Here is a 14,651-nt window from a genome sequence, read left to right as displayed (position 1 = left end):
CTGGTCATCAAGGGCAATTAAACATCAAATATTCACTAACATCGAATCTCCTTAACAAGGTTATTTTAACTTCACAGGGGTGTTGAGCTAACATGTGAAAATAGTTGGCTCAAAGCAGATACTCATTTTTTTTTGAGGAAATAACTATTCTAATAATGAACACTCAAGCATGCTACTAAAAATAGAGTCACAGTTTGACAGTGGCTTTGTCATTCAAAAAACAGAATTCCTCTCTTACCTTTAGTCTTTCAGAATGGTGCCTTATTCACCTAAACATAAAGGTAGAAAATGCTATATAAAGAGAGTTAAGGAAACCATACAATAGGAGGGGAAAGTTTTAGATACAAAACATTTTACTACTTTGACACTTCGGGCTCACATTTCAGGGAAAATCTCTTATCTTTGGGCACAGCACAATGCTTAATCATCTAATTCTCTTAGTGAATGCTACCTGAGATGGTTTATGTCCTTGTGATAACTAGGACAAAAACAGAATACAGTTCTAAATGTGGAAATCTATAACTTGAACATCACTGAAATAGATTATTAGCTAATTCAGTTTGGAAGGATTAATGTATCAAATAGTTTTATGTTCAGATGATTATTCTCAGTTATCTTTACGGATAACTCCATGGGAAAAAAGTATTTTAGCAATCTAAGAATTTATTATTGTGCATGGTGGTGTTCCTCAAGTATTCACAGGCTGATCAGTGTCGATCTGTTCCAAATTACTTCAGACCACAATTGCTCTATGTCAATAGCACAGACTAATGTAACCCCAAATGGAAGAAGAAAAATCCATTCTGTGCTGGTAGGGGTAGAAAGAGAGGTGTAGATTATTATATACTCTTGATAGTTCTACAATTTTCTGGATCTTAGTTTCAGTGACCTGCTATGCTTCATTTTCATCTAAATCATATCTGAGTAACTTGTAAAATATCCTATCATTTAAAATTTGATGACAAAGAGTCAACTGATTTTAAATGTGACCATAACATTATGTTATTGGCTTGTTCCTGAATTAAAAGCTCTTTTCCCCCTTTTTAACTATGCTGCATGTCAAGTCAGTGGCCTGCTTGCTTTAATTTCTTATTTAAATTTGTAAGAGAAAACTAAGTAGTCATTAACATTTAAAGATTCTTGATAAATATTATTATAATATTTAGGGGAAGGTATAAATTAAAAACATCATCATCCATGGGTGTAGAAGTTTGAGTAAGAAAAAACTTTTTTTAAATAATTAATTTTTTTTAAGTATTAAAAAATAATAATAACCAAATAAGATTTGAAGCTCTTTTTTATTACACTGAGAAATTCTCAGAAAAGTACAAAGCCTATGAAAGTAGGAGCATTTCAGAAAACAAGACAGAAGGTTTGTATACATTTGTAATGATATTTTAGTTTTGATGTTTGAAAAAAACAAAACAAAACTCATGATTTCACATTGAAGCACGCTGCTCATGAATTAAGTACCTTCTGATGTACTGGGAAAGTATTTCACATCTCTTATATTTGAACCCGAATCCCTATACATGGCTAAGTTATATTCTCTTTCTAGAGATTAAGTTCATGGTATGATTCATAAGAAAAAACGATTTTATTGATTCATAGTGACTTTGAAGAAAAGAAATAAGTACATTAAACACATATATTCCTTTAAATGGTACATCAGATCAAAGTTGAATTAATTTAATAATCTTTAGTGTTGTTAATTGTTACCAATGAAAATACATAGATCCCACTACAGAAAAGAGGTTTGGTAATATCAGAATAATTCTCTGTCATATCAGTGTTTCATATATAAGTTATATAGATAAATAGGTGATGTTGAAAACCATGCTGTTTCTATCCTCAAAATCAAATAAATGTATGATGACATCCTAGAATCTTATCAAGTCATTGTGAAACAATAAGTAAAAAATATTTACTATTTTTGCCAAATACAATGTAACAGGGCACCAGAGGCTACAAAGTTTACTTAATTAACTTTTGGTAATCTGGTAATTTTCAATGGTTTTGGGGTCACATCATACTTTTTGTTGCTGCTACTACTACTGCTAATAAAATAATAGTAAATGTAAAGGAGAAAACAAAAGAAAATAAATTAGATCTCTTGTAGTTCTTCTAAATACTGTTTTGGTTAATCCTTGAAGTGGAAATCAATTTTCCAAGGTTTGGAAAGAAAACAAAAGCATCTTTATAATTCACAGCATGTATTTTAGAGGTCTAATGATTTATCCATTGCCAGTGTGGGTTAGCTTGTCACGTTCTCTTTATTCAATGTCAACTGGTTCCGTAGCTATTAAAGCACTTAACTGTTTCTGAGCACAAGAGAGGAACAGTTCCAAACTGGACAGGCTTCTTTGGCGGATGACTTGATCAAGCTGTTGTTTTTTTTTAAAGAGAGAGAGAGAGAAAGAGAAAAAGAATATACTTAGTTGAGGGCTAAAGAATATTATGCTACAGAAGCCCACTAGAGAAACCTTTTCAGATGATGATTTAGAAAATCGAATAGTGCTTTAAACTCAGAGACAGTGCAGTCACTATTTCTGGCCTATCATCTAAGATGAGATGATAATCATTACAATTTTATAATTGATGTTGGTATTCAGTTATTGGAGAAATACCATAAATCTGATCAGAGTGATTTCAGATAATATAAAATAGTATATAAAAATACCAGTTCTTAATGAATATAAAGACTAGACATCCACAAATATCATAAAAATATAACAGATGCAAAAAACAGAAGAAAAATATGGTATAGAAAAACAGCATAATTACTCCATGCATAGAGTTTAACTGGGACAAAGGATAAGTGAGGATATAAACAATTTCCTGAAATTAGAGAAAGTTCTTGGGAAAGGTTTATTTTAAGAAACATGTGATATTGTTGAAACAAATTTGACTTGGTTTTCCTGTTGAGTTAGAGATTTTTTATTAGGATTGTTTTAGTGTATCAATAACAAATACAGTGAACAAAACCATAGAGGTTTAGTAATAAAAGTCATATAACAAAGAACTTTCTGGATGGCAAGGATTATTGGATACATCAAAAAAGGGTTTCTAACTCTTCTGCCCTAAGAAATTGCTCATTGTGTAAAAATAAACAACGACAACACATTACCTACAGGTTATAGAAGAACGGAGGAACTCCAAAGAAAGCCAAATAAATTCCATTTCATGATACATACCTGTCATATTTATGTAAAAGTTGACTATTCCTCCTACATGCTCCCCCCAATATAAAAGAAAAAAGACAAATCCAAACAAGAATTCTCTATTAAATTACACATCCATAATCCACTGAATTCAAAATGACTGAAAAAATGAAAGATTAAAATTTTGAAGTATCCTAAGAATTAATCAAAAAAATATATTATATTTAGCAAAATCCTCATGTAAAAAGATTGAAAACTACTAAGACTCCCTTCAATTCTAATATTTTGGGATTTTAATGTACATAAAGAAGTAAGATTCCTGCTTATCCTTTTCTCGCATGGGTTTTTTTTTTTTTTCTTCCTCTCTCAGATGATACCTTTAGGTGAATATATACCTTCTGCTTACAAGTCTCTATCAAATAAGACAGTTCATTACAAGATAAACCCCAGGTGAGCAGAGAGTTGTCTGTCTTGCCGACTATCATACCCCAGCATGTTAGAAGAGGGTTTGGCCACATGTTCGACATTCAATAGATACTTGCTGAGATTGACTGAATCAATAAATACTTAACCCGAATAGAGCAAGGCAATCTACTAGGAAATGATAGATGCACTTTTAATTCTAAAAGTAAAAACATGCTTAACCTAATTTAAAAGCTATGTAGGAGACTAAAGTTGAATTTTTTAATGTTTCATTTTAATACACATATAACAGATTGAAATCTAATTATTTGCGGTTTTATAAAATTATTTTGCACTTGGTTCAAATTCAAATAGTACAGAAGGGTAAACCAACACCTTGGTCTGGTCCATTCCTAGTGGTCTCTGTCTACTTTGGGTGTTTTCAAGCATTTAAAGACAGGTTTTCAAAAAATATTTGGTCCAGATCTTGTAATTGTTAACTATGGCAGGGTTCACATAATCACTTTGTTTCACTGTCATTACTGGAAAATTTTCCTATTTCATTTTCAAGAAATTGCTTGACTGCATTCCATGATTTATTTAGCCGCTTTCCCATTGATAGACATGTAAGTTTATTCCAATTTTGTCTTGTTTACGAAGCAACAAGGAAATTTACAACCTGAGTGCACTCCCTTCAGAAGTTGTCCAAGGGTTTCTCTTGGACAGATTCTGATACATGGAATTTCTACATCATAAGATTTGCATATTTTATTTTACTTATTCTTTTAGATGCAAAAATAGTATAATGTGATATAATTGTGGTTGTACATATGTTCAACCATATGTTCACATGGGCGCTGTATGAAGAATAGACTAGGAGAAGAGCAAGACAAAAAGCAGAGGTTCAATACACAAGGCCATCAGTAAACATGTGAAGAATAAATGAAATTAATGAAAAAATATCTCACTAAGAGAAAAAGTAAAATTTCTGACACTTCTAGGTAATTGACATAAAAATATTAGTCAATGGACTGATTAGACACATACTTCTCTCTTAGATGCCAAAGTATTTGTAATTCATTTTTACTGTCTGTGCAGTTGTTGTTTTCAGTGTTCCAGAATCCACGGAGTAATCCGCAACATTCTAGATGGGGAAAGCCAGCCTTTTGATTAGATACCTAGCCAGTCACCCCTCTTCATCCATTCATGTCCAATGCTTCTTTTAATTATTTATTTTATTTTTTATTGAATGAAAGATTCTTTAAATTCTATAGTGCTTTATAATTTCAAAGTTTCACACAGATGATTTCATATAATTCCGTAATAACCCTTTTTTTTTAGTTCTACCCCTACATTGTCCCTCCCCCCTTCTCTCTCTCCACTGGTAACCACTAGTTTGTTTTTTATATCTGTGAGTCTGCTTTTTTTGTTTTATTCACTAGTTTATTTTTTAGATTCCACATATAAGTGATATTATACAATATTTGTCTTTCATTGTCTGATTTATTTCATTTAGCATAATGCCCTCCAAGTCCATCCATGTTGCTGCAAATGGCAAAATTTCATTCATTTTTATGGCTGAGCAATATTCCATTGTGTATATATATACACATACATACCACATCTTCTTTATCCATCACCTGTTGATGGACACTTAGGTTGCTTCCATACCCTGGCAATTGTAAATAGTGTTGCAATGAACATTGGGGTACATGTATCTTTCTGAATTAGTGTTTTTGTGCTTTTGGTTATATACCCACCTGTGGAATTGCTGGGTCATATGGTAATTCTATTTTTAGTTTTTTGAGAAACCTCCATATTGTTTTCCACAGTGGCTGCACCGATTTACATTCCCACCAACAGTGTAGGAGGGTTCACTTTTCTCCACATCCTCGTCAACATTAGTAAGTTCTGTTCTTTCTGATGACAGCCATTCTGACAGATGTGAGGTGATATCTCATTGTGGTTTCGATTTGCATTTCCCTGATGATTAGCAATGTCGAGCATCTTTTCATGTGCTTGTTGGCCATCTGCATTTCCTCTTTGGAAAAATGTCTATTCAGTTCGTCTGCTCATTTTTTAATTGGGTTGTCTGTTAGGACTTGCATATTTTAAACTGTGATAGTTATTACCAAATTGCTTTCCAGAGTGAGAGTACCAATTTATCAGTCCCATCTGTAGTGTATGGGAGGACCAGTTTTCCCTGTTTTCTTTTTAAACAGTTGCATAGTTGTCCACTGTATATTTATAATTTTATATAATGGATTATTTTATTATTTATTTAAAAATTATTCTATTGATAGACATTTGAATTGTTCCTAATCTTTTGCTATTATAATCAATGCTGTAATGAACACCTATCAACACAGACCTCTGTATACCTATGCTAGCATATCTTACAGAAACTGCTTGAGCCAAAAAATATGTCATCTGCAATGCTACTTCTGTCATAAATCAGGTTTACACATATGCATGAATCTGTATTCAGGCTCCCTAGTCTAACTCCATAGAGAATTCACCTATCCCTATGCAAATATATGCTGTCTTAATTACTACAACTGTATAATAAATTTTAATATATCACATATTACCTACCATATTACCAACCATACCATCAAATATTTCAGAAAAATATAAATTAATAAACACTTGTAATAAAACTGAATTTAAAAAGGAAGCAATCAGACTACAGATAGTTCAAAACCCCTTTTTTCATAAAATCCAAAAACCAAGCAAAATTTAAAAGTATATTATTTTGAGTTACATCAATAGGCAATATAACTTTTCTTTTTAAGGCCAAGGATATTATGCAATCAAAACTGAGGATAGGACTTCCCTGGTGGTGCAGTGGTTAAGAATACGCTTGCCAGTGCAGGGGACGAGGGTTCAAGCCCTGGTCCGGGAGGATCCCACATGCCGTGGAGCAAGTAGGCCCGTGTGCCACAACTACTGAGTCTGTGCTCTAGAGCCCAGGAGCCACAACTACTGAAGCTCGCGTGCCTAGAGCCCATGCTCCGCAACAAGAGAAGCCACGGCAATGAGAAGCCTGCGCAACCGCAATGTAAAGTAGCGCCCCCCCCGCCCCCTCCCTCCAAGGGGCGAAGAAACAAAGACCCAATGCAGCCAAAAATAAATAATAAATAAATAAATAAATTTATTTAAAAAAACCCCCTGAGGATAGTTGTATTTGGAAGATGGAATCAGGATGAAATATGTTGATTCATTTTGAAGGTGGCTTCATGGGGGTTTGTTTTACTATTATGGTTCATAACATACATACACATATATATATATATGTATATATATATATATATATATACACATACATTAGATATAATAATTCAAAGTTTTTTAGAAGCCCCACCCCGAACAATCAGGAATTCAATTAAAAACAAAATTGATTTAATATCTTAGAATTTATGAATGTTAGATAGAGGAGAAACTTCTCCTTTTGATAGCGTATAGCACAAACTCATAATTGCACAAACTAGCAATCAACCTGCAATTGTTGTTAAGTAACAGTCCTCTGGGTTATGCATCAGAATGAATATCCTGTAATTTCTTAAAAGGCAAGGATATGTACAAGGACAAAAAAGTTTGAGAGATTTCGATGTAAACATACCAAGCACTTCCCTTCTCTTGTTTGTGTTAAAGGTCACCCTGGAACTAGAAACCATAAGATGATGGATGTACTGACTTTGGGTTTAGGTAGCTAAACTTCACATCTTTCTCCATGCCTCTCCAGAACTGTCTGAAGAGAAGAATCCATTAAATAATCAGGAGTTCAGCACTTTAAGGAGCAAGAAGGTGACTGATACTCTGTGAGGAAGAAGATAAATTGGGCCATTTCAGATCTAAGATTCCAATTTGGCGGGTGCTTTCTGGGCATGGTATGTAAGATCACGTCTATGAGGGGGACACTTGAGACCTTTCTCTTATAGTTCAGAGACAATTCCTCTCTCTGAAACAAGTACATCAAACTGATGTTCTTGGCGAAGTCCTGAATTTCAACAGTTTCAGTTTTATTAGGCATGACCTTATTATCCTTTATTGAGGTGAGAAGAATTTTGGCAAAATATTCTTTTTGTACCCTTGAAGAGTGGGACTTAGTTCTGTTTTTGTGGCTTTCATCTCAAAGTGAATCAAAGATTTGTATTCTGTGACTTCACGCTGACAATGTTATGTCCAGAGTAGCGGCAGCAAACACTGGCTGTAGGATTTACAATCTCTTCGTAACAGTGTAGCTCTAACTACTTTGTTTTCCCTTCTATTTACTGTTGCTTCAGCTGCTGTTCAGCTCTTTCAGATACCTGAAAAAAGAAACTGGAAATTCTGAGGTTTCTGAAACAGACACCGGGGCTTTATAAATCTTTTTCTCCCTCTTTGTCATCTCTTCAGTTTGCTAGCATACTGCTGAAAACCATTTAGAAGCATACATACTACTTATTAAAAGTTAATATTAAGCTTAGGGGGTAAAAAGAAGACACGACTTTCCAATAATTTCCTGTATTAGATTTACCTTTCCATTAGTATTTCATGCCATAGCAAAAGAAAAAGAAAAACAAAACATCTCTAGACCTTGGCTTTTATTTCCTATCACCAACACACAATATGATGCATGGTGAACTCAAGAGAGCAAAATTCAAATTCAGCTATAAAAAAAAAAAAAGGCTTATTTTAATGGGACTGTTAAGAACACTGTTTATATCCCAGAAAATATGATACATTGTTTTTGAATATATGTATGTATGTAAAATATATGTATATATATATTTAATATATATATATTAAATATTAAATACACAGTACTAATTGTGATTTCAATATCTTCTGGGCTTTCACCAATAAGATATACCAGAAGATGTGAAAATATTAGGCCTACCTTTATCACTGTTACTTTTCCAACCTGCCCTCCTACATATTTTAAACTTATGCTTAAAAAGAGATATCCAGCAAATCAATTGATAGAAAATTACTCATAAACATATGTTTTATGTTTAGTAAAATGTTTAATGGATTCCATTTTCACATTCACTAACAAGCTCTTTCGTGGGCATTGAAGAAAGGTCAAGTATGATGATGCGGAACTGTAATTACTCAGGCAGATTTCCCAGTTGATATCATCACATTAGGTAAGAAGGACTATTTACCTTCTGATAAGAAGTGGAATAGTTCTTCAGTTTTTATTGCAACGCTGCCCTTTTAACAGTGCTGCTCGGGTATGAATGCCTTTATTTTTCTGACTTTATATGCATCCCCCACACATACACACACATCCTCAAGCTGTTTCATTTACATGCTTGAGATTGAGCCAATCCACTGATTGATTGGTCAATCAGCTGACCAGTAACAAAGTTAAGACTGCCACTATTTGTGCATTATTGCTCTGAGCCCCCAAAAAGTATACATATAGTGGCCTTGTCCTTAAGAAGTGTATAATCTTTTTGAAGAGACATACACAATCATTAAAGAACTATTATGTGATGATATATACAATAAAGACTGAGTCCAGTGGAAGGTCAGAATGGGGGAGAGATCACTGTGGGAGAATGTAGCAGAGAAAATGTCACAGAGGTTGAGCAGGATTTGAAGAGGACTGGAACAGAGTACCAAGAGTGTCTTCTTCTTTTTTTTTTTTTTAATTAATTAATTAATTTATTTATTTATTTTTGGCTGTGTTGGGTCTTCGTTTCTGTGCGAGGGCTTTCTCTAGTTGCAGTGAGCGGGGGCCACTCTTCATCGCAGTGTGCGGGTCTCTCACTATCGTGGCCTCTCTTGTTGCGGAGCACAGGCTCCAGACACGCAGGCTCAGTAGTTGTGGCTCACGGGCCCAGCTGCTCTGCGGCATGTGGGATCTTCCCAGACCAGGGCTCGAACCTGTGTCCCCTGCATTAGCAGGCAGATTCTCAACCACTGTGCCACCAGGGAAGCCCCAAGAGTGTCTTCTTAAAGAGGAGCAAGATGTGGAAGAAATTCTAGGAAAGCAGATAAGCAGGAACAAAGACCGTTTAGTGACACTGAGGAAGGAGGTCCGAATTTAGTGGAGTTTAGGAGTATTCATATATTCTTTCATTCACTCATTTATTCAATATTTATTCAGTACCTACTATGTGTCAGGCACTGTTGCAGGCACTAGAGAAATATAGTGGTGAAGAAAACAATTCTCTGCTCTTATATACTTTACAGTTTACAGTTTACTTTAGTTCATATTTTAGTTTGAGGAGACAAATTAATATTCTTCAGGTGGAGATCAGTATTATAAAAAATAACGAAGTAGGGTAAAGGATTTGACAGAGACAGAGGGGACATCTTTTGGGTGGGATGATTAGAGAAAACCAACCACACCAAAGCATCAGGAAAGAAAGTTAAAAGACAGATGAAACCACAAGAGAAAAGTCCAAAATGTGGGTTCAGACTTGGCTTGAATAAGGACTGGCAATAAATAAAGAAGACAGGAGCAAAATGAGCAAGGTGAGGGGGGGACTGGTAGGAGAGAAGATCAGAGAAGCAGACAGCGGCCAGAGCGGGAAGGGCACTATAGGTCATCAGAAGACTCTGGAGAGTTTTGAGCAAGAGTGTGACCATACTCTGTGTTTGAAAAATATCACACTTGTAGGGAGTTCTCTGGTGGCCTTGTGGCTAGGACTCGGCGCTCTCACCGCCATGGCCTGGGTTCAGTCCCTGGTTGGGGCACTGAGATCCTGCAAGCCGCGCAGCATGGCCACAACAACAACGACGACAATCACACTTGTACTGGGGACAAGAGGTGGTTGGGGGGCAAGAGTAGAAGAAGAAAACCCAGTTAGGAGACTTTCGGTCTGGGGAAAATATAAAGTTAATCAGACTGTTGGCAGTAGAGGCTTAAACAGCAGGTCAGGTTTAAAATATATTTTTAGATAGGACCAACTTGAGTTGCTGATGGATTAGAAGTATGGATGAAAGGAAAAGAGAAGTAAAAGGTGATTCTTAGAATGATGGTGCCATTTATTGAGTTATGATGAACTGGAGGGAATTTTGGAAACGCAGGATAAAAAGCTTCCTTTTATACTTGTATATAGCTTTTGTGCTAATAATAAGCATTGTGAATTGCCAAAATGGCTATAGCATAGGTAATGTTTCTCAAGCTTTTAAACCTTGGAATTGTGTGTGTGTGTAAAGCATTCTTTGGAAAATACACCACAAATCAATTTTTCTTAAGAACTCCCCTAGACTAAAAACAAACTGTATATATAGGGAGAATATTATACTGGTTCAGTTTCCCCTTAATAAATAATCATGGAATTTTACTGGTAAGAGATTTTGAGACTGCTTAGTCTAACATCTACATTTTACAGTTGTGGAAAACTGATACACTGAGTTGTTAACAGACCAATTTCACAAACCTAATATGTCCTCCTACACTTACAAAATGTACTTCTTCAAAATACATTTAAAAGTATTAGCCTGAGTTTATCTTTGCTTAATAAATCCTACTATGTATCAAGTAGATTCTGTGCCCTCACATTTTGACAACGGACATTTGACAACGGACAGATAAGATTCATCCCTAGAGTACCAGCACTATGACCAGAAAGGTGCTGACAACCATTCTGGGTGAGATGATATAACTATCCTTTCTCTCAATGTAGCCATGACGGAAGTAGATTATGAATCAATTTTAAAACTTAATATGCACACATACTCATAATGGGCTGGTTCGTTTCATGAACAAACAATAAGGACTGACAGACTTGAAGATGATTGTTATTCTTGAGTGGTGATTATTTTTATTGTGACATCTAAACATTTTTGCTTTAAATACCACCATCTTTGCCTTTATCCTGTATCCTCAAATTCTGCATTTCAGCCTAAGAAAATTTAGACTTATCTGTAATATTACTGTAGCATTAATGGAAGTTCTATAGTATCTGTCTTATTACGGGTATACCAACCATAAAGAGTTTCTCTTTTAAAACAGTCTTTATATTTTCAGATAAGTAATAAATACTCTTTTCTTTATATTTGCAGAGAAGTAAATTTGACCGCAAGAGGGATATATTGTATATAAAGCTGAAGTTGAGATAGAACAACCCCTCTCTGGGAATATAACTATGTCATTATTGTAAATCATGTTGGAAGAGACTTTGAACCAACTTGAGGATAATAGTGATATAAATACATGTTGAGAATGACTCTAACTCTAAAAGATTCAACATGATCAGGAGAGTGATTTGAACTAAGGCAGTGCCAGTTGCCTCGACCTGAACTTCTGAAAATGTAGACCTGACCTCTTTACCAAAACATTCACAGGCCATCACGGCCCATGAAGACTCTCACTCCAGAGTTCACATCTCCTATTCTCTTTGAGAAACTTTTTCAACTTTGAAATATATTTCAAGGCTATCTGACTATTTAGTTAAAAAATATCAACATATAAAGAAGTTGTGTAACTTTCCACCAAGCACAAGATGAATTACAGATGCTCTTTTAGAGTAAATGAAAAACGGGTATAAAGAGTCTTAAACCCCATTGGCCACAACTAAAGAACTGTGAGTTTTGCTTTGTTTTTGTTTTAAGATGTCTTAGGGTAAGTCAATTCTCTGTTTTTGAATCATCTAAAATAAGTTCTACATATTTGGGCAGTTCTGCTTTTTTATCCCAAACTACCATAGAATCCACTGGGAAATGGGAATACTCATTTTTGCTCTTCACTAAATCATCTGGGCAGCATAAACCAATATGTATTCCAGACCTTAATGTGCAGGCATACCACCTTGGAATACAATCTTATTCGATCTTGTAAGTTAAGCAACAGCAGTTGGCCAGAAAAGGATGCACTGTGGTAGCGAGTGAATGTAGACACTAGACTTTCTAGTATAAACTTCCATATGTGAGGTTTAATAAATTTGAAAAGAATATAATTCTGGTAACAACTGCTTTACTCCTAATTCAGACAATTTCCAATACATTTTTAAACACCACAGATTTAGGAAAATTTTAGAACAAAAGAAAAGGTAACTAAAATTGTATAGTAGAATAGTAATTGCACAGTAACCCCATCTTAGGGCTCTGATCCATAAGGTTGTATTTACCTATTAATAAGTTCCATATCCTACTTTCTAGAGTTCAATGGCAAGAATTTATCTCAAATAAAAAATGGATCGATTCTGGCAAGACAGACTAACTGATTTTAATATGACATTCCACATAAAGTTTTTAATAAAATTTGTTACATGCTCCCAAACCATGAATAGCCTTGTTCTACATTTTTTTAAGACCTTGGTTAGTGCAAATATTGCAATCTATAGGATGGCCTTTTGTAAATTAAATAACATAAAAATCCCAAACAAATACTGTTAAGTAACAAATTGTTCAAGTACAACAAACACAAACTCTTGTATTTTCATCAAGTTTTAAAGATTTTAGCAATTTTTTTGTGTCAATCCAAGGAACAGTATCTGCCAATTACTCTCTGTAGGACTCTTTTGTTTTGATTTTCAGCAATTTAAATTTCACCTTATTTTGAAGTAGGAGAAAGAATTACATGACCTCTTGGGTTCTTGTCTTCCTGTGCTATCTTAAAATTCTCAGATAACTGATATATTTTGCCTTTTATGTTTCAATCTACAAAAGCATGCAAAGAACTGAACACAAGGCTTATTTTTGAGCTCTCTGCACACATATATTGAAGTTGATTTACATGGCAAAATTAACAGTCCTGGATCAAGTCTGATCTTCTCTTGTTTTGAGAACAGTGTTACTATTATTACCTGCTATGCACAGGTGAACCTCCTTATGTGTTGTATTAGTTACCAATTACTGTGTAACAAATCACCCCAAACCTAGTGGTTTAAAACAAAAAACAACAAATACTTATGCTCTCCCCACTTTTGTGGGTCAGGAAACTGGGTGCAGCCTGAGTGCCGCTCACACGTGGTCTCCACTGAGGGCTTGCGATCAAGCTGTGGCTGGGCTGCAGGAGCTCGAAGTCCAGCAGGGGAAGAAGCTGCTTCCAAGCTCACCGAGTGGCTGGCGACAGGCCTCAAAACGTCCACTTCCAACAGAGCTCACGCGAGCTTCTCCACAAGGGTGCCTAATAACACGATAGCTGGCTCTCCCAAAGCAAGCAACCGAGAGAGAATGAGAGCACGCCAAGAGAGCAAGACAGCGCCCAAGACAGAGGCCATGATCTTCCCAAAAGCCAACTTTGCTTCGGCCAGCCCAGGCTCAAGGGAAGGAAATTACGTAAGTGCAGGGCATCACTGGAAAACCTCTACTGTGTATTATCTCATTTTTATTCTCCTGAAACTCTGAATGAGGCCACTAAGGCTTAGAGATGTTATGACTTGCCCAAGTGGCAGGGCCAGGATTCAAATCCAGGTGTGTATGACACTAATCTATTCTCTAAACCACAATAGTACAGTGCCTTCTCAGATAAGAACTTCAGGTATGGCTGGGGGCTTTGGCACAGTATCTGTTTTGCTATAAATATGTAGGGGTTTATTGCATTGTGTACACTTGTGCAGAAACTTGTCAAGATGCCAAAATCCCTCTAGATATCGTCCTTAAGACATGTAATTATCTTCTCTTCCTAAGAGGTAGGTTCAGGAAGGTTTCTGTTGTGTTAACATACAAATGGTTCCCTGAAAATGCAACAGAAGCATTTAAAGAAAAACTGGCACATCAAATACATCACATATGCCTTAAAGAATCTGTAAACCTCAGTGGCTGTATACAAAAACAATTGATTACTTCTTTCTAGGTCCATAACGAAAGAAAGGGGAAATGTTCATAAAGGCACTGTGTGGGACAGACCTCACCTTGGGGTACCTCTGAGGCTTTGAGAATCTGTGCTTCTTTTCGTTTCCACTACTGAGAGAAGGGGCTACGTGCCCAAGGGGAGCTGCTCTGCAGCTAGGATGCACACCTGATTCCCATTATGAAATCCTCAGTATCCAAAATAGAACCAATGGAACAAAGAAACATTGAATCAAATGGAAGTTAGTGAGAATAGACTTTTTTCCTCTCATTTTAAATAGGGCTGCTCTTCTTCGTCATTCAGGATTTTACAGTGTGTACTTGATCACTGAAGCCTGGAAAAAACACAAT

The 14,651-nt window shown here is 35.4% G+C and overlaps 1 protein-coding gene across 2 annotated transcripts in view; it reads right to left on the bottom strand.

Moving 5' to 3' along the window:
- Positions 1–1,345: 1,345 nt before the first annotated feature.
- Positions 1,346–14,651, bottom strand: part of CCDC91 (coiled-coil domain containing 91) — a 367,017-nt gene continuing 353,711 nt past the window's right edge. For both annotated transcript variants that reach the window (XM_068561504.1, XM_068561503.1), the window contains one exon: positions 1,346–2,384. In XM_068561504.1, coding sequence (XP_068417605.1) covers positions 2,274–2,384 — 111 coding nt within the window. In that variant the 3' untranslated portion in view covers positions 1,346–2,273. The remainder of the gene's footprint in view (positions 2,385–14,651) is intronic.

This window comes from Eschrichtius robustus, chromosome 13, assembly GCF_028021215.1.
Source record: "Eschrichtius robustus isolate mEscRob2 chromosome 13, mEscRob2.pri, whole genome shotgun sequence".
In the NCBI taxonomy this organism is placed as follows: domain Eukaryota; kingdom Metazoa; phylum Chordata; class Mammalia; order Artiodactyla; family Eschrichtiidae; genus Eschrichtius; species Eschrichtius robustus.
The sequence above is the reverse complement of the archived record's forward strand: the minus strand, read 5'-3'. Positions and strand labels throughout refer to the sequence as shown.